Source organism: Vanellus vanellus, assembly GCF_965231255.1.
Source record: "Vanellus vanellus genome assembly, chromosome: 17".
Lineage (NCBI taxonomy): Eukaryota > Metazoa > Chordata > Aves > Charadriiformes > Charadriidae > Vanellus > Vanellus vanellus.
In genome coordinates, this window is record NC_138922.1 from 14944556 (window position 1) to 14971742 (window position 27187).

At 59.0% G+C, this 27187-nt stretch overlaps 1 protein-coding gene across 1 annotated transcript in view; it reads left to right on the plus strand.

Moving 5' to 3' along the window:
• Positions 1-1020: 1020 nt before the first annotated feature.
• DNAH17 (dynein axonemal heavy chain 17) overlaps positions 1021-27187 on the plus strand; it is a gene marked incomplete at its 5' end in the record, with an annotated part of 39448 nt that continues 13281 nt past the window's right edge. Inside the window, 56 exons of the mRNA XM_082492391.1 lie at positions 1021-1365; positions 2133-2326; positions 2583-2775; positions 2862-2961; positions 3053-3138; positions 3307-3432; positions 3729-3884; positions 3967-4050; positions 4462-4629; positions 4849-4965; positions 5163-5431; positions 5539-5734; positions 5851-5997; positions 6346-6454; positions 6744-6847; positions 6951-7091; positions 7494-7637; positions 7872-8054; positions 8154-8408; positions 8525-8694; positions 8959-9181; positions 9261-9377; positions 9492-9578; positions 9855-10007; positions 10596-10844; positions 11052-11174; positions 11402-11749; positions 11830-11921; positions 12100-12226; positions 12456-12608; positions 14328-14453; positions 14621-14728; positions 14869-15000; positions 15503-15663; positions 15772-15928; positions 16344-16448; positions 16930-17087; positions 17717-17855; positions 18390-18617; positions 18778-18915; positions 19441-19573; positions 19880-20007; positions 20111-20259; positions 20463-20745; positions 20858-21031; positions 22088-22295; positions 22392-22557; positions 23159-23261; positions 23425-23572; positions 23902-23993; positions 24176-24337; positions 24484-24648; positions 24809-25000; positions 25459-25725; positions 26205-26366; positions 26919-27152. Coding sequence (XP_082348517.1) covers positions 1021-1365; positions 2133-2326; positions 2583-2775; positions 2862-2961; positions 3053-3138; positions 3307-3432; positions 3729-3884; positions 3967-4050; positions 4462-4629; positions 4849-4965; positions 5163-5431; positions 5539-5734; positions 5851-5997; positions 6346-6454; positions 6744-6847; positions 6951-7091; positions 7494-7637; positions 7872-8054; positions 8154-8408; positions 8525-8694; positions 8959-9181; positions 9261-9377; positions 9492-9578; positions 9855-10007; positions 10596-10844; positions 11052-11174; positions 11402-11749; positions 11830-11921; positions 12100-12226; positions 12456-12608; positions 14328-14453; positions 14621-14728; positions 14869-15000; positions 15503-15663; positions 15772-15928; positions 16344-16448; positions 16930-17087; positions 17717-17855; positions 18390-18617; positions 18778-18915; positions 19441-19573; positions 19880-20007; positions 20111-20259; positions 20463-20745; positions 20858-21031; positions 22088-22295; positions 22392-22557; positions 23159-23261; positions 23425-23572; positions 23902-23993; positions 24176-24337; positions 24484-24648; positions 24809-25000; positions 25459-25725; positions 26205-26366; positions 26919-27152 — 9177 coding nt within the window. The remainder of the gene's footprint in view (positions 1366-2132; positions 2327-2582; positions 2776-2861; positions 2962-3052; positions 3139-3306; positions 3433-3728; positions 3885-3966; positions 4051-4461; positions 4630-4848; positions 4966-5162; positions 5432-5538; positions 5735-5850; positions 5998-6345; positions 6455-6743; positions 6848-6950; positions 7092-7493; positions 7638-7871; positions 8055-8153; positions 8409-8524; positions 8695-8958; positions 9182-9260; positions 9378-9491; positions 9579-9854; positions 10008-10595; positions 10845-11051; positions 11175-11401; positions 11750-11829; positions 11922-12099; positions 12227-12455; positions 12609-14327; positions 14454-14620; positions 14729-14868; positions 15001-15502; positions 15664-15771; positions 15929-16343; positions 16449-16929; positions 17088-17716; positions 17856-18389; positions 18618-18777; positions 18916-19440; positions 19574-19879; positions 20008-20110; positions 20260-20462; positions 20746-20857; positions 21032-22087; positions 22296-22391; positions 22558-23158; positions 23262-23424; positions 23573-23901; positions 23994-24175; positions 24338-24483; positions 24649-24808; positions 25001-25458; positions 25726-26204; positions 26367-26918; positions 27153-27187) is intronic.

The following is a 27187-nucleotide window of genomic DNA, read 5'->3' on the forward strand; positions in this document are numbered from 1 at the left end:
GGTGGGACGGCTCCTGGTCCTGTGTCCTGTGTGCCACCCGCCTGGTGTGCAGTGGGGCTGGCACCAGCTTGGCTGGGCGGGGGGATGGCTGTCCACCGTGTGGTGCCGGACCCCCCCAGTTGCACGGTGGGGCCCACTGCACCAGTGTGAGGGACCTGGGACAACAGGGGTGGTGGGGCAACCCCTCAGGTACCCCCACTCACATCCCAGCGCTTGTCTGGCGGCTGCTGGGTGGGCGAGCACCAGGGAGGGTCCCTGCCCTGCCTGCAATGGGGGGGATCGTACCCGGGTGGTACCAGCTGTAAATGGGAACGTGATCAAAGGTGAGGTCAGGGCCAAGGGCAAGCCAGGAACCGCAGAGCCCGTGCTGGCTGTGCCGCTGCCACCGGGGCTGGGGGAGGCTGGTCCGGCTGCCTGCACGCTTGTGCAGACCTGGGCCATGGCGGGGAGCCAGGGGAGCCCCTGCCGTGGTCCCTGCCTGCCCCGTGCCTCAGATAGGGCAGCCCTTGGCACCACATCGTGAGTCCAGCCGGAGTGGTGGGAGTGGGGACAAACAGCCCTCGTCAAGGGACGCTGGGCAGGGACTCTGAGGGGCGAGGGGAGCGGGGCAGCCCTGCGGTTCCGAGGCAGTTGGGCTGCAGCTGCTGTCGGTTGGGGCCAGTGCCGGTGTCAGTTGGGGCTGGTGCTGGTGTCGGTTGGGCTGCAGACGGTGGCTGGAGGCTGTTGGAGGGCTGAGGGGTGAGACAGAGCAGGGGAGCGGTAGGGCCAGGCAGGATTGGGACAGGCTGAGGGCGATGGAGTAGGGGGGGTGATGGGGCCAGGCAGGGATGGGGCCGGGAGCCCCCTGTGAGGCTGCAGTGTGCAGAGGGAGGGCTGGGGGGGGGGGGGGGGGCAGCAAGGGGAGTGCGGAGGGGTTGGGGTGGGGGGTCCGCACAGCCCCTGGCTGAGCGGGGCTTTGCCCACCTCCCCACCCCCACCCCCAGGCACTGGTGAGCTGTGGCCAAGCCCGGTGCTGGCAGGATGTCGGCCATGTTGGATGAGCGGCATGGCTTCCTGGAGAGCTTTGCCATGCTGCTGCTGCGGGTCCGGCCAGACAAGTGGAGCAAGTTTCTGGGCAGCGAGGAGGCCACAGCTGTGCTGGACGAGTTCTTCAGGCAGCAGGACATGCTGGAGCTGGTGCTGGGTCTGAACCCCGCCGGGCAGCTCCTGCCGACCGCCTGCTTCCCGCCCACCCTCAAGGGCAAAGGCATCTACTTCGTGAAGAAGAAGAGGGAGAACATCACCCGCGAGAACTGCCAGAGTGGGCTGCTGGTGGGAGACATCGGCCCCTCGCCCGTGGAGCAGCTCATCACCGTGGTGGAGGAGGTGGGTTGCCCACACGGGCAGGCGCAGGTGTGGGACAAGCGGGACGAACCGAGCTCGCTGCACACACTGCTGCCGCCCGGACACCCCACTGCAGGCTGCTGTAGCCAAAACTTTTGATGGGCTCTAGAAGAAACTAAATTAAATTAATAGAAGAAAAACGGCCCCAGACACTGGCCTGGGCCTCGCAGTGGCTCCCTCCCGCCCGCCCCGCTGTGCTGGTGGGCTGACGGAGCCCCACCAGGACACAGAGCTGGGTGAAGGTCACAAGCTGGGTTTTCTCCCGCGCCCCAGCTGCATCGCTTCCTCCCTGTGGTTTTAAAAACTCAGCGTAATTCCCCCTCCCCCATGCCCCACAGCTGGGAAATGTCTGAATGGATTTCTCTCAAACTTCCCGTAAATATTCCCGCTCAGAGGAGCGCCAGCCCAGAGCACCCGAAAGCTGAGTCAGGCCCCAGGAGCCCCTGCGATTCCTCCTCCTCCTCAGCGCCGGGGGCTTTTGCTCATGCAAAAGGGTGCACTCACTTTGCCACTCCCAGTACATCCCAACCCACGAGCGTTGGAAACCCACCCCAGGGTGAGGGAGCTCCTGGTCACGCTAATGAGAAAAACATCAGCAAAACACATCAGTGGCAGCCACAGCTGTGTCTGGGCTGCGACTGTGCTGGGACAGGCAGCAGGAGGGGACACTGTGCAAACCAGCGCAGCTGCATGCTGCCCTCTGCAATGGGAGAGCCTGACCAAGCGCCTGACCAAGCCCTCTCCTCCAGGTCATGGTCCCCCTGCTTCTGAGCGAGGAGAACGTGGCAGGCTGGCCCGGGGTGGTGGTGGAGGACATCGTGCGACAAGCCCACCACCTGAAGAATGAGATGTTCGTGATGGGCGGGAAGATCCAGGGGAAGCCGCTGCTCCCACTGCCAGAGCACCTGGTCGGCCAGGATGGTTCCAGCACCATCCTGGACTGGTGGGTGCCGCTGGTGCTGCTCGGTGCTGGCAAAGCCTGGCTGGGGCCTGGGGCAGCACAAGTCCCTCTGGGAGGGACAGGAGCTGGGACACCGTCTTGGTCCCTGAGCATCCCTGGACACAGCTGCCGTGCACCTCCAAGAGGCTCATGCCAGGCTGTGGTTCTGGCGGAGGGGGCCATAAACAGGCGCACAGGGCTCCCCCGGGGCGGTTCGGGGCCGGTCCCAGTGCTGGAGCGTAACCCAGCTGCCTTTCAGCCTGTCGGGGCCTGTGGACATTTCGGTGCTGCACTCCATCGAGACCATCGTCATCGAGTGGTCCCACCAAATCAGAGACATCCTGAGCAAGGACTCAGCACAGCCGCTGCTGGAGGGGCTGCACCCCCTGCCCAGGACCGAGTTCGAGTTCTGGCACACCAGGACAGTCAACCTGCAGTGCATCAACGACCAGGTACCTCCTCACCCGTGGCCAGCCAGTGGCCGCGTGTCACCGGTGCTGAGCCGCCAGTGCTGAGCCCACCACCTCTCCCCTGCCAGCTGCTCTCACCCCGTGTGACGGTGCTGGCCGAGATGCTGGAGAAGGCCAAAAGCTGCTACTGGCCAGCACTGCAGAGCATGTTCAAGGACATCAGTACCAGTAAGCCCCCAAGCAAGGTGGTGGGCAGCTGCCACTCGCCCTTCTGGTGGGGATTCCCTGTCCCCGACTGAGAGTTTCTCCCCTGGCACAGGCCTGCAGGAAGCCAAGGATGTCAGCCTCCACCTGCAACCGCTTCGGATCCTGCTGGAAGAGATGGAGCAAGCGGATTACACCCAGGTAAGTTATATGTGGCAGAATAACCAGGCACAGCCTGGCTTCCTCGTCCGGGCAGAGGTGGTGGCGCTGAGCCCCAGAGGCTGCGTGTGGGCACAGATCCACCCCAGCTCTGCCCGACCTTCGTTAGCGCAGCCACGGCCCTGCACTAACGGGGCTCTGCTCTCGCAGCTGCAGCCCTACGTGGACAGGGCACTGTGCACCGTCTGCCTGCTCCGGACTCACTGCCAGCACTACAGCTCACCTGCCCGCGTCATCGTCATCCTGCAGGAGATCTGCAACCTCCTCATTGAGATGGTAGAGCCCTGGGGCTGCCGGCGGCTCCAGCACCCAGCCACCGCTATCGCCTCCAGCCGCCCCGCTGTGGGACCGCGAGTGGGAGGGGTGACACGGGGCAGGCACGGGGAGCCCAGCTCGGGTGACATAGAGACACCCCAATCAAGGGACCAGCAGAGCCCCCACATAGGGCTGGAGAGGGTTTGGGGCAGGTGTGGGCTGCAGGCCATCGCCAGAGAGCCCGTGGGGCTGGAGGGTGGCTGGGGGCAGGAGAAGGCCCTGCGCTCCCCTCTGCCAATGGCCTCCTCCTGTCCCAGACCCGCAACTTCCTGAGCCCCGAGGATGTAATGAAGGGGCTGCAAGGAGAAACCGAGGAGACCTTAGAGGGAATAAGACTGAGCATTTCCACCATAGAGAAGCTCTTCCAGTCCTACGGCACTTACTGCTCTGACCTGATGCCCACGTTGCTCCCGGTGGGTGCAGGGGACAGTGCGGATCCGCCTGGTCCTGTCTTCGCCAGCCCCATCTCCACTCATGGTCCCTCTCTGCTTCCAGGAGGAGCCGCAGCTCTGGGAGTTCCCCCCCCCCCTCATCTTCAGGAGAATGGACTCCTTCTGGCACAGGCTGAAGACCATTGAGGTGACAGCACAGCATTTCGGGGCACAGCGCCAGGCCCCTGTGGGCTCCCCCAGCCCCGGGGACACTGGGCTGGTCCCCTGAGAGCGGCACAGGGGCAAACTCCGCTCCGGCCCCGGGGTGGGCTGGGGCCGTGGGGGTGGGCGAGGGGCAGGGGGGAGGTGGGAGGCGGGAGCCCATCAGTGGCACATTGCTGGGAGCACGGTGGCATTGTTCCCGGCACAACACCCGTGCCCCCGCGCGCCCTGCCAGGCCGTGAAGCATCCCTAGGTAGGATGCTCCTTGGGAGTAGTGATCTCACAGGAGACAGCCCTGTGCCAGTGCTGCAGCCCCAGCAGCCGCAGTGCCGGGGCATGGGGAGCCGGGGTTTGCCACCAAGAGGAGCCGGGTGAGATGATGGTTTGTGCTCGCCAGGAGCTGTACCAGACAGCTGTCGAGTTTCTGAAGCTGGAGAAGGCAGAGCTGGGAGGAGTGAGAGGAAACATCCTCGGGAGCCAGGTGTTTCGCATCTACGAGGAGGTCTCTGAGCTCAGCAAGAGTTTTGCTGATTGCAAATATGATCCCTTGGATCCCGCAGAAGAGGTGAGTGAATGGTATGGAAGTGTAAGCATCTGCTAAATGAAAAAAAGTGGCTCGCCAGAACACACTGGAAGAGCTGCGTGTAAGACTGTCCCACGGCAGCACGTGTGCTCGCTTTGGGGCAGGTCACGGGGCGTCCAGGTTCAGTGAATCCTTCAGGAAGGATTTGGGAAGGAAGCGCAGGGGCTGTGCCAGCTTAAATCATTTTGCTCTTACTGGCAGCAATTGAACAAAGACTTTGCAGAGTTCCAGAAGAAGATTCAGGATGTGGACAGGCGGTTGGCCACCATCTTCTGCCAAGGCTTTGATGACTGCAACTGCCTGGCGTCCGCTGTGAAGGTACATGTGCCCCCCTGGCTCGACAGGTCCTGCCCTCGAGCACGGGGTGTCCTTGCCTGAGCGCCAGAGGCTGGCAGCCGGCATGGTGCCTGCAGCCTGACACGCTGCTCCTGCGCTTGGGAGTGACAATGGGGGTGTCACCGGGCTGTTCCGCTGCTGCTGTGGAGCACAGACGCAAATGTCTCTTTCTCCCGCAGCTGGTGCACATGTTTGCCTCTCTGCTGGACCGACCTTTGATAAAGGCTGAGGTTTCCCCTTATTACTCGGCCCTGCTGGGAATGTTTAAGGCTGAGCTGGAGAACGTGAAGGTGCTGTATGACGCCCAGACCACATCCCCACCGCCGCCCGGGGGGAACCCGGCCATCAACAAAAACATGCCGCCGGTGGCCGGGCAGCTGAAGTGGGCTCTGGAGTTGCAGCAGCGGCTAAAGGGGCCACACAGGGACTTGTTTGCTATCGACCACCCGTACGTACGGGTCACCCCCTCACCCTGCGGGGATGCAGGGCAGCAGCCAGGGCAGGATCCTCCTGTGCCCTACTGCTGCAGCTGCTTCTTTGTCATGGCCTTGACAGTGTGATGGTCAGTGCTGAAGCTAAACTGGTGTCTGGGAAGTACGAAGAAATGATGGGACTGCTGCAAGGTTACCGCGAGAAGGTCTATGAGGAGTGGGTGCGCGGAGTAGGCCAGGACTGTCAGTTCAGCCTGGAGCAGCCCTTGATCCAGAGGGACCCCGTCTCTTCCGTTCTCAGTGTGAACTTCAGCAAAGAGGTCGGTGCTGGTGCAGGGGGATGACAGCGATTGCCCACCTGAATGTAAACCCAACTTTCTCAAAGGCTGTGGTGAGAGGTTTTGGGTTTTACTAACAAGACTTGTGTGTCTTGCAGCTCCTTGCCGTTCTGCGGGAGGTGAAGTACTTGAACTTCCAGCAGCAGAAGGATATCCCGGGCAGTGCTGAGAGCCTCTTTGTGCAAAATGAGACTTTCCAAAATTTTGTGGACAACCTTGATCTTATTGTTGGCTGGTACAACGAGGCAGGTTGCAAAGGGGTGACTGCTTTTCCATGCCCTGAGCACTGGCCGGGATGCAACTGGCTGGAGAGCCCCTAGGGGAGAGGCTCTTATGAGACGGGTCCTGGAAGCCCGGAGGGGTTGGGGTACACCAGGCACCTCACTGGCACTCTGCGCCCCTGCCTGTCCCGTGGCTGAGCCAAACTGCTGTGTCTGCCATCACACCAGCCTCCTCCTGCCCCCCAAGCTCCGTGTCGGTGGGGTGGGGACCCCATTCCTCTGCGGAACCGATGCCCCAGCGAGCGCGTGTCACCTGGAGTGGGGTCCCTCCTCCACCTGCTGTGCTCACCTGCGGCCACGTTGTCCCCCCAGGTGAAGCAGAGGCTGCTGCCGGTGGAGGTCCCGCTGGTGGCGGTGGAGCTGGAGGCGGTGGACGGCCGGCTGGCCAGCGCGGAGCACACCCTGTTTTGGCACCATGAAGGTACAAACCCGCCCGTGGCTGCCCAAGGCAAGAGATCTCTGTGGGTTTCAGGAGGTCCCTGGCCCCTGACACTGTCCCACCTCCCACCCAGCGACTGCCCTCGGGTCCCCACAGCCATCACACCCAAAACATGGACCCCCACCCTGCAGGCGTGGGTGGGTGGGTGGGTGAGGTGGGGAGCCGGACAGTGTCCCCTGCCCCGTGGTGAATAGCCCCAAAGTGCCCTGACCACGGGTTGCTGCCTTGGAGGCGTCTGCGTGTCAAGCTTGGATGTGCGTTTTCCTCCCAGGCGTCATGGAGTACATCCACGAGATGAGAGACATCTTGTACGACTTACAGGCCAGGGTCCAGAAAGCCAAGTTAAACATGGACAGAATCACCCAGCTGATGGAGGTGGCTTTTGCTGGTGCTTTACAAGTGCCTTCCCAGGAAGCCTCCTGCGGGGATTTACCCTTCCCCAGCAGAGTGGAGCAGCCCTCTCGTCTTCTCCCTGCAGGAGTGCTCGGCCGCTCCCTTGTTTGAAAGGAAGGACAACAAGGACACCGCGCTCTTGGACCTGGATGGGAAAGCAAACACCTTAACCAAGCGCTACGCTGCCATTAGTGACACAGGCACAAAGATCCAGGAGATGGTGGAGGTGAGACATGTCCCAGGATGCTTCAGTCAGAGCTGGATTCACGAGTGTGTCTGGCACTGGTGTGCTGTGATGCTCTGAGCCCAGTGGTGTCCCCCCTTTTGCAACCGTGAGCGGTGGACTCAAACCTGGGGTGCAGTTTTTGGGTCTCTGCTGAGACGAGGCTCCCATGAAGGACCGTAAAACACCACACATGGACTCCAGAAATCTGCTGTCCTCTCGGGTGAGGTCTTGGCTGCAGCTTCTGGTGTCATAGGGCTGGGAGAGAGGAGGGGTGCAGGATCTGCACGACAGCCGGGCAGGACAAACCCACAGGGACCACGGGGGGAACTCATGGTGTTAGGAGCTGGTATGTTTGCTGGGTATTTATTGACAAGTATTAGTTGGGGCTTTCTCTGCTTGCAGGAGAATGCAAATCTGTTTAAGGCAGATAAGTCGTCACAGATATGGCTGGACTATGTGGGATACATGGATGCCATCGTGCTGGATGGATTCTTCAGACTCGTCCACAAATCTCTGCAGCTGCTGCTCACCAACATGGCCCCTGACGTAGGTCCAGGTTTGCCCCGCAGCAAAGCCCTTGCTTTGCCCTTGCTCGGGATGTGCCACCATTCGCTGTTTGGTGGCCAAATGTGCCCATCCCAGTGCTCCCCGACGTGCCTGCGCAGTGAGCGCCAGAGGTGCTGGCGTCCTCCCTTGTCCCCGCCATGGAGGACCATGGGGCTAGGGGCTGGGGGGGGATGCAGGACGTGAAGCACCACATGGGGCACTGACCTGTTTCAGGCCAACGTGGCCCCATTGTTCGAGGTGCGCATGGAGCTGTGCGACGGCAGAGTGCAGTACCGTCCCTCGCTGGAGGCAGGAGACGACGACAGCTTCCTGGGGCTGGTGGAAAACCTGCTCAGCGATACCTTTGTGGCCGCGGCGTACATGCCTCGGCTGCTGGAGGGGAAGCTGAGCTACAAGGTCAGTCCATGGTGGGTGGCACCTCCCAGCTCAGCTGGAGGTGGGCAAGGATGCCCAGTCCCCTGGGCCGGTCCCCAAGAGCTCTGCCTGTCCCTTCAGACCACCCTGGAGGAGCACGTGGACCTCAGCAGGATGCGGGAGGAGGTGGTGTCACTGGTGGTCAGCGCCATGACGGAAGGCGAGGAGTACAGCACTGGTTTCCAGGAGCAAGCCCACCTGTGGCTGGAGGACCCTGCAGAGTTCCTGCAGCACTTCCTCACCTTGGGCAGAGTCCCCAGCTCTGAGGAACTGGAGTTGCAGCTGGAGGAGCCCCCGGCCCATGGGCCCCCATCACTCCAGCTCTTTCAGCAGGAGGTATGAGGCGGGTGCTTGGGATGCTCTAGGTGCCCAGGAGGAAACTGGGTGCCCAGGGAGGTGCTGGGTGACTGGGGAGGTGCCAGCCACGGGCTGTGACCAGCTCTCATCCCCAGATCGATGCGTGCAAGGAGCTGTGCGAGGAGGTGTCGGGGTTCGCGAACACCGAGGTGTTTGGGGGGTGGCTGCAGAGCGACTGCCGCCCCTTCAAGCAGGCACTGCTGGGTGCCATCAAGCGCCGGGGCCTGGTGCTCCGGCAGCACCTCGCCAGCCACGTCACCTCCAGGTAGGAGCCTGGCGAGACCCCCGCCGGGGACGGAGGTCCCAGTGACCAGAGCCTGGCCGGGCTGTGGTGAAGGCACCATGGTGTGCCAGGGCAGGACTGGCCACCAAGGGACAAAGCCATGGGGGCACGGGTGAAGCTGCCGGGCACCCCCATGGTGGTGAGTGCCTGGGGGTCCGTGCCCTGCAGAGTGAGCCCCAGGCAAGCACAGGGGTGGCCGTGAGCCCTGTCGGCGATGCCCGGTGAGCACCGCCACCTTCTTCCCAGCCTCCAGGAGCTGCAGGACTTCATCCGAGAGGCAAATGCTGGCTTGAGTAAACCGCTGGAGGAAGGAGACTACAACGGGCTGGTAGAGGTGATGGGGCACCTGATGAGGGTCAAGGAAAGGCAAGCGGAGACCGACAGCATGTTTGAGCCCCTGAAGGAGACGGTTGCCCTGCTCAGCAATTACGGAGAGGAGATGCCAGAGGAGATCCACCTGCAGCTCCAGGTGAGCTGTGCGGGGTGCGGGGGGCTGGGCACAGGCTCCCTGGGGTCAGGCTGCTGACGCCGTGTGGTGCTTCCCGCAGGAGCTCCCTGAGCACTGGGACAGCACCAAGAAGCTCTGCCTGCGCGTCAAGCAGAGCGTGGCTCCCCTGCAAGCCAATGAAGTCAACAGCATCCACAAGAAGTGCCAGCAGTTCGAGGTGCCTGCCCAGGGGCTTGGGGGAGAGTGAGCAGCTTCTCAGCAGCTTCAGGAGGACCCTGCTGCTCCCCCCGGCTCCCAGCTGCTCCCCCTGAGCCCCGTCCTCCCCGCACAGGTCCGGCAGCACGCCTTCCGGGAGAAGTTCCGGGAAAAAGCCCCTTTTTCATACACTGACCCAGACCCCTACAAGTCCTTGAACAAGGTAAGGAAGGGCAGGACGCCAGGGCCACTGCTGTCTCCACCGGCACTGCCGGCCGCCCCCGGCCCCATGCACCGTGTGCTGCTTCACAGCGGGGCTGGGGAGGGACAGCCGCTCCAGCTCCGGCTCCGGCTCCCAGCCCGACGGGGAGGGTCTGGCTCCGTGGCAGTGGCTCTCCCATCCCCACCACGCTGCAGCAGGGACGGAGTCATCGCTGAGCTAGGAGACTTGTCCCTGGCACGCGGTCCCCAGCTGAGACCTTTACTTTTTCTTATCCAGCAACAGAAGAGCATCGCCGCCATGGAGAGTGACATGGCAGCCCTGTCCAAGTCAGCCGGGCTGTTCGAAATATCAATCCCAAAATATAAACAGCTCAAAGCATGCCACAAGGAGGTGCGCTTGCTGAAGGAGCTCTGGGACATGATTGTCCTGGTACGTGCCACATTCTGTGAGCCAGCGTGATGGGAAGGACAGGGAGAGGCAGGAGCATGGGGATGGGCAGAACAGGTTTCTGGGGTGTGAAGGGCTGGTCCTCACAATTTCAAAGTTCCTGAGGCCGTGATGAGCTGCCCGGCATCTGCAGACAGGATCTGCCCATAGCCATCTGTGGTCGAGCAGTGACCAGGAGCCCTGGGCTCGGTGCTGGCCCCTGTGCCAGGGCACAATGCCCAACACTGCCTCCAGGCACGGGCTTGGCAGCAGACTGCACCCAGCGCGGGCACCCGGCGCCATCTGGGCAGTGCCAGCCAAAGGTGCGGGGCCGTTGGAGCTCCTCCAAGAGTCTCATTGCCATGAGAGGTGGGGTGAGACGTGGGGCAGGTTGTCACAGTGTCAGAGCGGGTCTGATGGTGCGAGGGCTGCACACCACAGCATGGGTGCAATGGGTGTGCGGGCACGCGTGTGCGTGTGGGAGGCATGGCGGGTGCACGGGGTGTGCAGGCACTCGGCATGTTGCTCGTCATCCTGGGAAGGAGTGCTTCTGCTAATTACATGTCCTGTGAAAATGTATTCTGAATTCAGGTTAACACGAACATTGACGACTGGAAAACCACCAAGTGGAAGGATATCAATGTTGAACAGATGGATATTGATTGTAAGAAATTTGCTAAAGACATTCGGAGCTTGGATAAGGAGATGAGAAGCTGGGATGCCTTCACAGGGCTGGACAACAGCGTGAAGAACATGATAACGTCGCTGCGGGCTGTGAATGAGCTGCGGAACCCGGCCATCAGGGACCGGCACTGGCAGGAGCTCATGCAGGCAACCAAGGTGCTCCCAGCCCTCCACCCTTCCCTGGCCCCAGCCCCTGGCCCGGGAGGCTCCCGAGATTTGCATCCGTCAGGGGAAGCACGCAATCTGTTTTAAAAGCTGGCCATACACAAACACTTGTGGGTGTTAATGAGCTCATTTGGGCCAGCCACTGGGCTGCCTCTGCGGAGGGGAGTCCATGTGATGACGATGCCGGTTCTGCTCCAGGTGAACTTCACCATGTCCGAGGACACAACCCTTGCGGATCTGCTCCAGCTGAACCTGCACAAGTTTGAGGATGAGGTTCGTGGCATCGTGGACAAAGCCTTGAAGGAGTCAGGGATGGAGAAGGTAAATGGGGCTCAGTTCCTTCCCTGCCTCACTGAGAGCCCTGCTGTGATGTGGCTCTGTGGCTGTTAGCTCTCGTGTTCCTGCTCCTGGGGCTGGAGTCCACGCGCAGCGTGGCACCCAGGCAGCTCATGCTCTGGAGGAGGCAGTGCTGTTGCTGCCTTGCCTTCCCGCGGGGTCTGGGACTCGGCACCACAAAGTCCAGATCATTTCTCACTCCCTGTCTGCAGGTGCTGAACACCCTGGACGCTACCTGGGCAACGATGCTGTTCGAGCATGAGCCCCACGCCAGGACCGGCATCTTGCTACTCAAGTCAAATGAAGTGCTGATTGAGACGCTGGAGGACAACCAAGTGCAGCTGCAGAACCTGATGACCTCCAAGTACCTAGCCTTCTTCCTTCAGGAGGTGTCAGGCTGGCAGCAGAAGCTGTCGACCACCGACTCCGTTATCAGCATCTGGTTTGAGGTGCAGAGGACATGGAGTCACCTGGAAAGCATCTTCATCGGCTCGGAAGACATCCGCAGTCAACTGCCAGAAGACTCGAAGAATTTTGATGCTATCGATCAAGACTTTAAAGTGCGAAGCCCATCCCCCCCCCAGGCCTCCAGGAGCCCACTGCCGGTTCGGGTAGAGCTGAAGCATTTTCCCTCTTGCAGGTATTAATGGCCGATGCGGTGAAAACTCCCAATGTGATTGAAGCTACAAACAAGCCTGGGCTCTACAACAAGCTCGAAGCCTTGCAGAAAAGGTGAGGTCTGGGTCATCCCAGGTGTTGTGGAGAGGCCTCCACTGGCTGGTATAGGGCCAAAGGAAGAGGTTGGTTTCTCCAAAGTGACGTCTTCCTCAACATGGCAGTGACTTTGCAAAGAGTAAAAAATAATATGTGGGGGTTTTAACTGCAGTTTTTCTTCCTTGATTTCTGTTAGATTGGCGCTCTGTGAGAAGGCTTTGGCGGAATACCTCGAGACCAAAAGACTGGCTTTTCCCAGATTCTACTTTGTTTCCTCTGCAGACCTGCTTGATATTTTATCTAATGGGAACGAGCCGGCTGAGGTATGGGTTGAGTGTAAAGTGTGGAGGCAAGTCTGTGTCTCATGCATAATAACTTGTAATAGCAGTTTCAAAATATTATTTTTCATCCTAATGGACAGAACGACACCCCCAGTACCCCCCTTCTCAGGGATGCAGTGTCCTGAGAGTCGTGCAGGAGGTAATCCAAGCAGTGATTACACCTCTGCGTGGGACTGGGGCTCCCTGACCTGTGCTGTGCCTCTGTTCCCAGGTGTCCCGTCATCTGCCGAAGCTGTTTGACAGTCTGGCTAAACTGAAGTTCAAGATGAGCCCGGACAAAAAGCCCCTGAAGGTTGGCCTGGGGATGTTCAGTCGGGACAAGGAGTATGTGCCCCTCGACGCAGACTGCGACTTGTCTGGTCAGGTCAGCTGAGCTCCACGGAGCCTTCACTTGCGGGGACAGAGGTGGGCAGGTTCAGGACAGGGATGAGTCTTTTGCTTGTTGTGCACTAATAGCCTGGCAGCAGTTTTAAAATCATAGAATCATAGAATCAGTGAGGTTGGAAGGGACCTTTAAGATCATCAATTCCAACCATTAACCTACCCTGATAAAAACACCACCACTTCTAAACCATGTCCCTAAGCACCTCATCTACCCTTTTCTTAAACACCTCCAGGGATGGTGAATCCACCACCTCTCTGGGCAGCTTATTCCAATGTTTAATAACCCTTTCAGTGAAAAAATGCTTCCTAATATCCAATCTAAACCTGCCCTGACATAATTTGAACCCATTTCCTCTTGTCCTATCACTTGTCACCAGGGAGAAGAGGTCAGCTCCCATCTCTCTAAAACCTCCTTTCAGGTAGTTGTAGAGGGTGATAAGGTCTCCCCTCAGCCTCCTCTTCTCCAGGCTAAACAACCCCAGATCCCTCAGTCGTTCCTCATAAGGTTTGTCCTCCAGACCCTTCACCAGCTTTGTAGCCCTTCTCTGGACACACTCCAATACCTCAATGTCCTTCTCGTAGTGAGGGGCCCAAAACTGAACACAGTACTCGAGGTGAGGCCTCACCAGTGCCGAGTACAGGGGGATGATTACTTCCCTAGTCCGGCTCACCACACTATTCCTGATGCAGGCCAGGATGGTGTTGGCCTTCTTGGCTGCCTGGGCACACTGCTGGCTCATGCTCAGCCGGCTGTCCACCAACACCCCCAGGTCCTTTTCTGCCAGGCAGCTTTCGAGCCACTCCGCCCCCAGTCTGTAGTGCTGCATGGTGTTGTTGTGACCCAAGTGCAGGACCCGACACTTGGCCTTGTTGAACCTCATGCCCATCTGTCCAGCCTGTCCAGATCCCTCTGCAGAGCCAATCTACCCTCAAGCAGATCAACACGCCCCCCTAGTTTAGTGTCATCTGCGAACTTACTGAGCGTGCATTCGATCCCCTCCTCCAGATCATTGATAAAGATATTAAAGAGAACGGCCCCAGCACCGATCCCTGGGGGACACCACTTGTGACTGGAATGCAATTGTGAAGCCTTTCAGCCAAAAATAACCCCAGAAATAGGTTCTGCGTTATGGGTGTAGAACAGAGCTGCAGCAACGTTGGTCACATAAACCCACTCCAGCCCCGCAGCCCCTCAGGCAGTTGCAGTGTGTTTTTCCTCTCTGTTGTTCATCCTCAGACCACGCTCCATAAACTGCCATGGGAAGCGGGTACCGGGGTCTTTCATGCAGCTCGTTACGACGTGCAGGGAGAAGCTGGCCATGCCGAGCAGCGGGGAGCCGCATGTGCGCTGCCACAGGGTCGTGTGCCCACTCCTGGCAAGGCTTTACCAGCGACCATAGCCGGCGCTTGTAGGGGGGTGTTTGTGTGCACTGAGATTAATCGATTAATGCTGTGGCATAGGAGATCATGGGACAGGGGCTCCCAGGCTCAGGGCAGAGGAACATGCATGTACACTTTGCACCTAGGTGAAATTTAGGCAGAAGGTGGTAGGTGGGCTCCCTCAGTGATGTCCTGCCTGGGTGGGCCAAGAGAGACCCCGCAGAAGCCAGCTAGCAGCCATCAGTTTAAACTGTGCATGACCAGACCGGACACGGGCAAGGGACCGCACGCTCAGGGTTTGCTGAATGTGACCCTCCAGGTTGAGGTGTGGCTGAACCGAGTGCTGGCGAGCATGCGCTCCACCCTGCGGGGCCTGATCCCCGAGGCTGCGGTGACCTACGAGGAGAAGCCGCGGGAGCAGTGGGTGTTCGACTACCCAGCACAGGTGGGAGCTGCCGCGCGGGGGACGGGCAGGCTGGCAGCCCCATGGGCCAAGATCCAAGAGGAGGAGCAAGCAGAGAGCCTGGGGAGGTGCAGGCGCCTGCCCTGAGCCATCGTGGGGATGACATCTTTCCCTTCATGGCCAGATTTTGTCCCTGTGGTTTGCTGCAGGTTGCTCTGACGTGCACCCAGATCTGGTGGACTACAGAAGTCAGCATTGCCTTTTCAAGGCTGGAGGAAGGCTATGAGAACGCGATGAGGGATTACAACAAAAAGCAGGTTGGCATCCCTCGGACCTGACCCAGGGCTGTCCTGATGCCCCTCTCTACTCCGAAGAGGAGAGGTCTAGTCCGGGAGTCACCGGGAGACAGACGAAGTATGAAGTCATTTTTCCGTTCATCGTTTCTTTCCTTCCTCAGATCAATCAGCTAAATGCACTGATTTCACTGCTCATTGGAAACCTGACTGCTGGAGACAGGATGAAGATCATGACAATCTGTACCATTGATGTCCACGCCAGGGACATTGTGGCCAAAATGATCCTTGCAAAGGTATTCATTGCAAGACGATATTTTTACTGCTTTGTCTCTCAGCACTTCTGAGCAAAGATTTCCTGTTATGTTATTACTTTCCAATATTTTCAAAGTATCCAAACTGGGTGAGGGAAGTCTGAAGAGGGAAACCCCACGTGGGGTATTAGGGGTGCACAGCAGCCGGGGAGGTAGACAGCATGGCTGGAGTCAGACAGAGTCAGGCTGGGTCTCGTGCAAAGCCAGATCCAGGAGCAGTTTTACTGGCTTCTGCCGTGCTCGGTGGAAGCTGCGAGCCTTGGCGCAGGGCTGTGCTCCGCAGTCGGTGGACACGGGGAGGGCTGGGCCATGTGGAGGGACGGTTCTCACCCACCCCGGCATTGCACTGAGACCAGTTTGCACGCTCTCCTCACGTACGGAGGTGACAAATGGTCCCGATGCGTGTTGGGGAGCTTGCTGTCCCGGCGGGTCCGGGCGGGCAGTGCCGGTGCCTGCCTGCCCTCCGCAGCCGCCTGCCCCGCAGGTGGAGAGCGCCCAGGCCTTCACATGGCAGTCCCAGCTCCGGCACCGCTGGGATGAGGGGAAGAGGCACTGCTACGCCAACATCTGCGACGCTCAGCTCCAGTACTCCTACGAGTACCTGGGGAACACCCCCCGGCTGGTCATCACCCCCCTGACGGATCGGTAGGGGCTCGGCTCCCCACACCTCCCCCTGCCCACACTGACGAGGTCGGCTCTGTGGCTGTGCCGCGCTGCCGGCACCGCTCAGCCCTGCCCTGCTCCCCTCCGCAGGTGCTACATCACCCTGACGCAGTCCCTCCACCTTTTCATGGGGGGGGCCCCCGCCGGCCCCGCGGGCACTGGGAAAACGGAGACCACCAAGGACCTGGGCCGGGCGGTCGGCATGATGGTCTATGTCTTCAACTGCTCCGAGCAGATGGACTACAAGGTAAGGCGCGGGGAGGGGGACGGCAGCACTGAGGCAAGAGCTGTGGGGTGTCTGCCTAGACAAGGGGGCACTGCTGCAGCATGCACCCCTGTGTTCGGCTGCAGTGTCCATCGCCAATGCCCTGAAGCTGCTCTGCTCTCCCCTGGCTCCGCAGCCGGCAAGAAAATCGTGGGTTCAGCCCCTGGCGCCATCCTGCACCACTCACTCCCACAACAGCTCCGGCCAGCTCATGTCCCGGGGAGCCTGGGGGAGCCCGGGGGGGCTGTAATGCTGTGGGGCATTTCCCCAGGGAACAGCACAAACCATAAAGGCAGGAGCAGCTCCCAGCACTTGGGCTTTCCTAACAAACCCCCACATTGCGGCCCCCCTGTGAAAGCTCGGTGTCTGAAACGCATCTCCGGTGCTTTCTCTCCAGTCCTGTGGCAATATCTACAAGGGCCTTGCTCAGACCGGCGCCTGGGGCTGTTTCGACGAATTCAATCGCATTTCAGTGGAGGTTTTGTCTGTGATTGCTGTGCAGGTGTGTGCCCCCCATAGGAAGCCTGCGGCAGCGTGGGGTGCCGTAGGGACTGGATGAGCCTCTCAGCGTTTCCAGTTCATGTGGTGAACATTGTCTCACTTAAGCCTGACATTCCAAGGGACAATTTGCTGCTGTTATTTCCACTGTGTCATGTTGGGGGGCAAATGGAAGGGAAGTGCAGCAGTGCAAAGGCTTTGGTCCCATCCCGGTGACCCATCACCCCCTCCACCGGCTCTGCTGTCGCCCGGGGACAGGGCGCCGTGCTGCCTGGCAAGAAGCTGATCTAGGGCCAGCTCTCCTGAGCCCGGGGAGTGCTGCGCTACCGTGGCTTCGGCAAGCTGTCAATATTATTTCCAGCATTGCTGATGGCACGACCGAGCCTCCAGGCTCGCTTTCCGTGGGCGGGCGGTGAGGGTGAGCCGGGGGCGCAGGGCTGGGAGCTCCGGCACTGCCGGCACTGACGCCTCCACTCACCTGCCAGGTGAAATGCATTCAAGATGCAATTCGCGCCAAGAAGAAAACATTCAATTTCCTTGGAGAGACTATCGCTCTGATCCCCTCGGTTGGGCTGTTCATTACCATGAACCCAGGCTACGCGGGACGCACAGAACTGCCTGAAAATTTAAAAGCTCTGTTCAGGTACCTGTAGGCAGACGGGTCAGTATGCAACTGGCAGTTGTTACAGCTTTTGCCTCTGCTGTAACACTCACGTGCTACATCCATAATGTGGACTTTGCTAGTGCAAATGAGGATATTTGTGTGTACTGGCAGCCCTTGTGTCAGGGAGACCTTGGCACCCTGGGACAGCCCTGCTCAAAGCCCCCGAGGTGGTCCGAGGCCGGGGGAACTGGGCTGCTCAGCCTGGGGAATAGGATGCTCGGGGGGTCTAATTGCCACCTTCAGCTAAAAATCCCATTGAGATTAAGAAAAAAAGATGGTCAAGCACTGAAAGGGGTGACCCAGGGATGCTGCGGGGTCTCTGGAAGGGGTGACCCAGGGACGCTGTGGGGTCTCTGTCCTTGGAGGAACTCAAACTGTGACCGGAGAAGGCCCAGGGTGACCTGAGCCCTGCTTGGAGCAGGAGGCTGGACAAGAGACCCCCAGAGGCCCCAGCCGGTGTAAATTACTGCCCAATTCTCTGGTGCTAACAGTAGCAGGGAATGATTTCTATTGGAAACTCAAATGCAAATTCTTTCTGTCTGTGGGAGGGCGAGGGGTGTGTGGATGCCCGTGCACAGCCCTGCTAACCTGCCATTGCTCTTCTCCAGACCCTGCGCCATGGTAGTCCCTGACTTTGAACTGATCTGTGAAATCATGCTTGTTGCAGAAGGTTTTATTGATGCTAAGCTTCTAGCAAGAAAGTTCATTACTTTGTACACACTCTGCAAAGAGCTACTATCTAAACAGGTAATCTAGCAATATTGCAAGGTTCTTTAAGATGAAAGAATTAATTTGAGTTTCAAACCTGACGGATTGTTGTGGGATTGCTGATAGTAACGTCTGGCTGACGTTCGGCATAGTTCAGGTCTATGGCTGGACAAATTCCACTTCCAAGCTGGTGCATCATATGGCATATTTCTGCCTTCTGAAAGAAATCAAGTCCAAAAATAGAATAGAATAGAATAGAATAGAATAGAATAGAATAGAATAGAATAGAATACAGCTAGTTAAGATGAGAGCATCCAGATATTATTCATCTCTGCAGAAGTGATTTACAATAAAAATGTGCTCCCATGAAGCAAGCCCAGCTGCCAATCACCCCATGACTGCCCAGGGCTTGGCTTGTAAATCAGCCCACTCGAGTCCCGTCCGCTGGGCACTGCCTGGATAACCCGGGTGTGGGGCGATGAACAGGGGGTTTAAACAACACCACTGTGGTGGTGTTTAAAGCAGTTCTTCCTCAACAACACGAAGCTGTAATACTTTGCTGCCTGTCGGCAGGACCACTATGACTGGGGTCTGCGAGCCATCAAGTCCGTGCTCGTGGTAGCCGGCTCCTTGAAGAGAGGGGACCCTGGCCGCGCTGAGGACCAAGTTCTAATGAGAGCTTTACGAGACTTCAACATCCCCAAGATTGTGACAGACGACTTGCCCATCTTCATGGGGCTGATTGGAGACCTGTTCCCAGCCCTGGATGTCCCCAGGAAGAGGGACCTCAACTTTGAGAAGGTACAAGCCCAGGCGCGGCACCAGTGCCAGAGACATCCCATACCTGGCAGTGTCCAGAGGCCAAAGGTCCGATTAGCACTCTGGGGGCGGCTGGCTCATCTCTGGGGTCTTGCCAAGGCCATGACGGCTGCCTGTGGTCAGCGCCCGCTCTCCCTCCCAGATCATTAAGCAGTCCATGCTGGAGCTGAAGCTGCAGGCGGAGGAGAGCTTCGTGCTGAAGGTGGTGCAGCTGGAGGAGCTGCTGCAAGTGAGACACTCCGTCTTTGTCATCGGCAACGCTGGCTGTGGCAAGTCCCAGGTAGAGGCCAAACCACCCCTGAGGACATGGGTCCCCTCCTGCTCCTGGCCGAGGACATCCCATGCCCTCCCCCGTCCTCTCCATGCGGACGCTGCCACCGGCCTCAGCTGCCCACACAGACCCTGGCTGCAGCAGCGTCTGGGCAGCGGATGGCAGCACAGCCAGTGTCCGCAGCCACGCCAGGCCCTCCAGCACGTGTGCCGGGCTCATCCTGTGGAGCTGAGCAGGTTTCGGACGGGGCTGTCCCTGCGCCAGCTGGCACAGCTCAGGGGCTGCCCGAAGCACCCTGGGGAGAGCAGGGACGAGGCAGGCAGCAGGCAGAGGCACGATCTCACGGTGCCCTGCGTGCTGCGGTGCCGCTAGGATGGGCTGGCGGGGCTCTGGGCTCCCACAACACCCCAGCCATGAGCCAGACCTGCGGGTGGGAGCAAGGCGCTGTGCCCCCGGCTGCGGGAAAGGCTGCCAAAGGCTGCAGATGCCCTCATAGGAGCAGTGGCCGCGGCTGCACGGTTCCCCTCTCCGCAGGTGCTGAGATCACTCAACAAGACATACAAGAGCATGAAGCGGAAGCCGGTCATCATGGACCTTGACCCGAAGGCTGTAACCTGTGATGAGCTGTTTGGGGTTATTCATCCATCCACACGAGAGTGGAAGGACGGTGAGACACCAATGCTTGTGCACATGGCCACAAGGGTGGTCGCTTACCCCAGCTGGGACCTGGCACAAACCATCTTTCAGCAGCTGCTGGTGCATAGGCAAATACCTTCATAAAATGTGAATCTATAAACACTTTGGGATGTGGTAATGGGAATGGGAAGACCATTTCTTGGGGCTTTCTACTGGAGTCTGCGGGAGGAGGAACATGTTTCAGGGAAGCATGCAGTCCTGTCTGTCCCTCAGCAAACGTGCTGTGAGTGGAAAGAGCTGCAAAGGATAAACCCACGTGTCTCTCTCTGTGGGGCAGGTCTGTTTTCTTCAGTGATGCGTGACCTGGCCAACATCACACACAAGGGGCCTAAGTGGATCATCCTTGATGGAGACATTGACCCCATGTGGATCGAGTCCCTGAACACAGTCATGGATGACAATAAGGTCAGTGCCATCACACCCCAGGAGCTTTGCTTGCTCATTAACTTGCATTCGTGTCTGGGCCCCAAGATCAGGGCATCCTACCGTGACTGGCTACTTTCCCCAGGTTCTTACCTTGGCCAGTAATGAGCGCATCCCCCTCAACCCCACCATGCGGCTCCTTTTTGAGATCAGCCACCTGCGGACTGCCACGCCAGCGACCGTGTCCCGGGCAGGAATCCTCTACATCAACCCTGCAGACCTGGGCTGGAACCCGTGAGCCTGGGGAGGGAGATGGGGTTGGATGGGATGGAATGGGGTGGGATGGGATGGGATGGGATGGGATGGGATGGGATGGGATGGGATGGGATGGGATGGGATGGGATGGGGTGGGGTGGGGTGGGGTGGGGTGGGGTGGGATGAGATGGGTGCTGGCCCCCCAACGTGCTTGCCTGCAGCCCTGCCCATCCCTCCTGTAGAGTTGTGACCAGCTGGATTGAGACAAGGATGGTGCAGTCCGAGAAGGCCAATTTGATGATCCTCTTTGACAAGTACCTGCCAGTATGCCTAGAGAAGGTCAAGTCTGGATTCAAGAAGATCACCCCCATCCCCGAGATCACGGTGATACAGATGGTGCTGTACCTGCTGGAGTGTCTCCTGACACCACAGACCACCCCGCCAGACTCGCCCCGGGAGCTCTACGAGCTCTACTTCGTCTTTGCCTGTGCCTGGGCCTTCGGTGGGTCCATGTTCCAGGACCAGGTACGCTCCTGTCCGCGCCTGCCCAGCTCCGTCTCTTGGCTGTGTCCCTTCAGAAAATGCTAAAGCAACAAGGCTGACCGGTTTCTGAGTTTTTCTGTTTGGTTCCTCCCAGCTCGTGGATTACCGCGTGGAGTTCAGCAAGTGGTGGGTGAACGAGTTTAAAACTGTCAAGTTTCCGTCTCAGGGGACAATTTTTGACTATTACATCGATCCGGAAACAAAGAAATTCATGCTCTGGACTGAAAAAGTGCCAAAATTTGAACTTGATCCTGAAGTCCCTTTACAGGTATTTCCCACAAATTCTGTGTTTATGTGTTTTGTTTGCTTATTGCTCCACGGTCTTCCTCCTCAGCGATGCTGGGCAGGACCCCACGCCCGGCGTGGCACAGGGATTCAGGCTGGCTCCACCACGCCACCGCACAGGCTGGTGGCACCCGGCAAACCCCATGGCTTTCTGTGGTTCTGCTTTACCCCGCAGAAACCTCAGCGAGAGCTGCAAGTTGCAACTCTTCTTTTTTAATTTCAGATTATCATGTGGCTTTGTAGATTCTCATGAGATAACTGTAACTATTGCCTGAATGCAAAAATGTACTTTAAAGCTTTATTTGCATGTCTTTTGAAATGCCGTCCTGAGGGAGGGGAGAGGTGTGGCAAAGATGCCGGGGAAAGGGAGAGGTGCTGCGGCTGAATTTGGCCAGTGCGTTGGCTGAACAAAGCCACTGGGGACAGTTTCAGGAACTGTGCTGTGTTGTTCTGTTTTAATAACTCGTTTTTCTAAAACCTCCTACTTTTGGTCAGAAAGTCTTTAGAATAACCAAACACCTGAGACGTTTTGCATTAGAAAGGGACCAGGTTTGTACGGACAGAGAGCATCCTCCGTCAGAGCAGCTGGCATTGCCGGCAAAGTACTTTAAAGCTTTATTTGCATGTCTTTTGAAATGCCGTCCTGAGGGAGGGGAGAGGTGTGGCAAAGATGCCGGGGAAAGGGAGAGGTGCTGCGGCTGAATTTGGCCAGTGCGTTGGCTGAACAAAGCCACTGGGGACAGTTTCAGGAACTGTGCTGTGTTGTTCTGTTTTAATAACTCGTTTTTCTAAAACCTCCTACTTTTGGTCAGAAAGTCTTTAGAATAACCAAACACCTGAGACGTTTTGCATTAGAAAGGGACCAGGTTTGTACGGACAGAGAGCATCCTCCGTCAGAGCAGCTGGCATTGCCGGCAAAGCCAGATGAGGCTTCCAGCGCGCTGCCCGCGGCTCTGACGGACGATCCTGCCTCTGCCCACAAACCTCGACCCTGGCAGCAAGAGGCGAGCCCCGGAGATTGACGGTGTGATTCCCCCAGGCCTCCATGGTGCACACGGCAGAGACCATTCGTGTTCGCTACTTCATGGACCTGCTGATGGAGAAGCAGAGGCCGGTGATGCTGGTGGGGAACGCGGGGACGGGAAAATCGGTCCTGATGCGGGACAAGCTCGAAGCGCTCAGCGCAGATGAATACCTCATACAGTCTGTGCCCCTTAACTTCTACACCACCTCGGACATGCTGCAGGGTAAGGCTGGCCCGAGCCAGCAGCTGGCCCTGTGCTGGGCTGTGCCACACAGCCCTGCGGTGCTGTCACACTGCACACCCGCTCCTCTCACTGCAGCTGTCCTCGAGAAGCCCCTGGAGAAGAAATCAGGGAGGAACTACGGTCCACCTGGGACCAGGAGGCTTATCTACTTCATCGACGACATGAACATGCCGGAGGTGGACAAGTACGGCACGGTGGCACCACACACGCTCATCCGGCAGCACATGGACCATGGGCACTGGTAGGTGCCCGGCCGGCAGCCCCCACTGTGGGGACTCGGTGACCCTCTGCCCGGCAAACCCATGCCGTGCTGGCACCTCTCCCAGCCTGGCGGAGGATGCCAGCCACAGTCTGCCCGTGCTGCCTCCTGTGCCACGCTGCCAGTGGAGCCGAGACACCCCTTCCTTCCAGCCCGCTCATTCCCGGAGCAGCTGAGAAGGCTTTGGCAGAGGAATGGGAAAACTCTCTACTGGCAACTCCAAACCCCATCCAAAGCAAACAGCCCCGCTGGCAGCACCAATGGGGGAAGCCCCAGCAGGGCATCCCCATGGCCAGCGGCGCAGCACGCGGCACAGGCAGAGGGAGGGCTTGCTTGGGAAAGAGGGGAAGAGGTAACGAGTGCTGGCTGCCATGGGGGGGTTGGGAACAGGTCTGGCCGTGGGGCGCAGGAAGGGCCCCACACAGCATCGCCAAGAGCAGTGCCGGGCTCTGCTGAGCACCGGGGGAATGGGGAACCCTGCTCCCACGTACCCCTGGATGGAGCTCCGTGGGGTCAGTGGGGCACAGCCTGACTGGAGGAACCCGTCCCAGGGGAAAGTGTCACAGTGTTGGTCCCTGCGCAGGTATGACAGAACCAAACTGACACTGAAGGACATTCACAATTGCCAGTACGTGGCCTGCATGAACCCAACCGCGGGGTCCTTCACCATCGACTCCAGGCTGCAGGTACGCAGGACCTGCGGGGCTGGGGACTGTGCCCCAGCGGGTTTGCTCTCCTGTGACCGGGGCCTCGAGGGGGTGGGATGTGATGGGGGACCTCATGGTGCTGTCTTGCTGCATCAGCCCCTGGGGGCAAAGCTCCCGCCTGAATTTTTACCCCTTGCTGCAGCGACACTTCTGCGTCTTCGCTGTGAGCTTTCCCGGCCAGGAGGCTCTGCTGACCGTGTACAGCACCATCCTCGCGCAGCACTTGGCCCTGCAGAGGATGCCGCCGGCTGTCCAGAAGCTGCAGCCCCAGCTGGTAGCAGCAGCGCTGGGTGAGCCCCTGCCACGGCCCCCGGGGAATGCACCCGCACCCACCAGCGCCGGGAAACCCAAACACGCCACAACCAACCCGTGCCCCGGGAGCCCTGTGCCACACCCCCGTGACACGGCACCATGCAAATGAAAGCTCCGTTCCTCCTTTTCTCCTATTCATATTCAAAATGTAACATCATTTCCCTAGAAATCATCAGACTAAAATCTCAGCCTTGTCCTCCCTCCTCTTGTCATGGAGGCGAGAGCAACCCCGGCTCAGGGATCCCGCCGGAGGCTGCAGTGTCTCTGGGGACCTGCCCACCCGCTCACCCCTGTCTCCTGCCGACAGCTCTGCACCAGAAGGTCACCTCCACCTTCTTGCCAACAGCCATCAAGTTCCACTACCTCTTCAACCTCCGGGACCTCTCCAACATATTTCAGGTAGTGGGAGGGCTGTTTCCTCTGAAACACCCTTATCCCTTGCTGTCCTTCGTCATGCACCGTTGCAGTGCGCTGTGTCCTTGAAAAGTACCATGGCCTCTTCCCAAAGCCAACCTTTAAACTCACCTCTGAGCAGCACTAAAATAAACCCCCGAGGACTGAGGGTTTCACATGTTTGTCAGGGTCTGTTGTTCTCCACCCCCGAATGCCTGAAAAGTCCTGTGGACTTGGTGCGTCTCTGGCTCCACGAAGCGGAGAGGGTGTACGGCGACAAGCTCGTCGATGAAAGGGATCAAAAAGGCTTCGGCAAGTTGTTGGTGGACACCTGCAAAAAGTTCTTTGCTGTAAGTTGTGCTGGAAAATAAGGGAGTGCCCCAGCGGGGCTGCGCTGCCGGGCTGAGCGCCCCGGCACAGGCTCGGCAGTGGCACGGGCAGCAGTACCCCCCAGTGCCCCACGGCTGAGCCCCACATCTGGCATTGCCTCTCCCAGGAACTCAGTGAAGACGTGGTGTTCACCAAGCCCAACATCTACTGCCACTTCGCCCAGGGCATCGGGGAGCCCAAGTACCTGCCGGTGCCGAGCTGGCCGGCTCTGAACAAGCTGCTGGTGGAAGCCTTGGACAACTACAACGAGGTGAACATGGCCATGAGCCTGGTGAGTGCCCAGCTGCAGGCAGCTCTGCACCGAGGCAGCACGTGCACCGCAGAGATGTGGCTGCAGCATCGCTCTCGTTGGGGTTTGTCCATTATAGGGCATTCACTGCTTTTCCTGTTGTGATGCAGAATATCGAACCTTCCCCTCCTGTTCTCTTCAGGTGCTCTTTGAAGATGCAGTGTCTCATATTTGCAGAATTAGTCGGATCTTAGAGTCTCCCTGGGGCAACGCGCTGCTGGTGGGGGTAGGAGGCAGCGGGAAGCAGAGCCTGGCACGGCTGGCAGCGCACATCAGCAGCCTGAACGTGTTTCAGATTACACTGAGGAAAGGCTACGGCATCCCAGACCTGAAGGTGAGAGCAGCTTTCCTCCCTGGCCCCTGGACCAGCACCACTGGCTCGCAGGACGGATCCCGCAAAGGCACAGCGGTGCCAAGCCCCGCAGTGGCTCCGGTGCCTGGGGTGGGTGCGTGGGGCTCTGCTCTCCTCTCCTGCTCTCCTCTCGTCACTGCATCTGTGCACCGTGCAATCTGCTTTCTGCACGCCCACCCGCCCTGCCCCGAGGGGCCGCAGCATTTCCCCGGCCAGGGATGGGCAGGAGCCACCCGTGAGGGCCGGTGCGGTGCTGGCAGCCGTCCCCGGCCCCAAGCAGAGCAGTGAGCATCCCGCGAGCACCCGGCACCTTCCCAAAGGTGTCCTCCTGGCTCCCCGGGGTGGCTCAGGGGCACCACGCTGTGCTGGACCGGCCACTCTGGAGAACAGCCCAGGGAGATAAGGAGAGAGGAGGTGACAGTTTCTTTGTCCTGCCCCAGCTGGACCTCGCCTCCCAGTACATCAAGGCAGCCGTGAAGAACAGCCCCACCGTGTTCCTGATGACGGACTCCCAGGTTGCTGAAGAATCATTCCTGGTCCTAATCAATGACTTCTTGGCATCCGGGGAGGTGCCGGGGCTCTTTCAGGATGATGACCTGGAAAACATTATCAGTGCCATGAGGCCCCAAGTGAAATTCCTTGGACTGCAAGATACAAGGGAAAACTGCTGGAAATTATTTATAGAAAAAGTCAGGCGTCAGTTAAAGGTGAGTGTTCACCCAGGAGAGGTGTTTTGTCAGTGCTCCTGACTTGCTTAATCCAAAACGCGTTTGCAGACAGGACACAGAAAACCATGGTTTCATTACAGGGCGATGGGTTTGGGCGAAAGATGTTTTCAAAGGCTCCTCAGCCAACAGTGTGCCCCCAGCCCCAGGGGCGCAGCTCTTCTCACCCACACATTTACCTCCCGTGGGGCAGAGCGCCGGGTGAGCTGGCGTCAGGCTGTGCTGGGCGCTCACAGGAACGCCAGCGCAGGCACCGTGCTCGGCCGCTGGCCACAGCCAACAAAGGGGCCCCGACCCCGCTGAGAGGCACAGGGTCCACAATTGCAGACCATCTCCCACCTGCCGGGAAGGGGAGTTAATGGGAGGGAGGCAAAGTCCCGATCTCCAGCAGAAGAGTTTGCAGCGATGCGGAGCCCACAGCCCCGTGTGCCGCCCCACTCACCCACAGCGCTCTGCCCCAGGTCATCCTCTGCTTCTCCCCCGTGGGCTCAACCCTGCGGGTGCGGGCGAGGAGGTTCCCCGCTGTGGTCAACTGCACGGCCATCGACTGGTTCCATGAGTGGCCGGAGGACGCGCTTGTGTCTGTCAGCAGCAGGTTCCTGGAGGAAACGGGGGACGTCGAGGTGAGCTGGGACCCCGGGACAGCACACGCCGCACCGTGCCTGTGCGCAGCCCTTTGTCCTGGGGGGAGTGAGGAAAGTGGGCTGCTTTGGGGAATGACCTGCGCCTCCGCTGCCCTTGTTGCAGCACGCATGGGGATGGGGGTCTGGTGTGACCCAGGGGTGCTGGGGTAAGCTCACAGCCCGCTCCAGGGTCAGAGCCTGCAGCCCCACACTGTGCGGGTGGGGACGAACCTTTCCCCGTTTCCCATTTATCCTTAAAATGCCACCACAAATAACAGCCTGGAAACAGCAGCATTCCCCCTGTGCAGCCCAGGTTATCCTGGGGGATCAGAGTCAGGAAACCTGAGCTGGGCTTAAGAACCAGCGCTGTTAGTGCTGTGATCACCCACATTTCTCAGCCACAGGTTGTGCTGTTTAATGAAAAGTGGCACTTTGCCGCCCGGCCTCTGCGGCTGGATGTGGAACCAATGCTGTGCGAAGGCTCGGTTCTACCGCAGCATCAGCACCGCGTCCTCACGGCACAGCAGCTCACTGTCTGTGTTCCTGGTGCAGCCTGAGGTCAAGGTCTCCATCAGCCAGTTCATGTCCTACGTCCACATGAGCGTTAAGGAGATGTCCAAGACTTACCTGGCCATGGAGAGACGCTATAATTACACCACACCAAAGACCTTCCTGGAGCAGATAAAGCTCTACCAAAACCTGCTGTCGAAAAAGCGGAGCGAGCTCACTGCCAAGATCGAGAGGTTGGAGAAGGGGCTGACAAAGCTGCAGAGCACAACGTCGCAGGTGCCTGCCCACAGCATTGCTTGTGCATCGCGCCT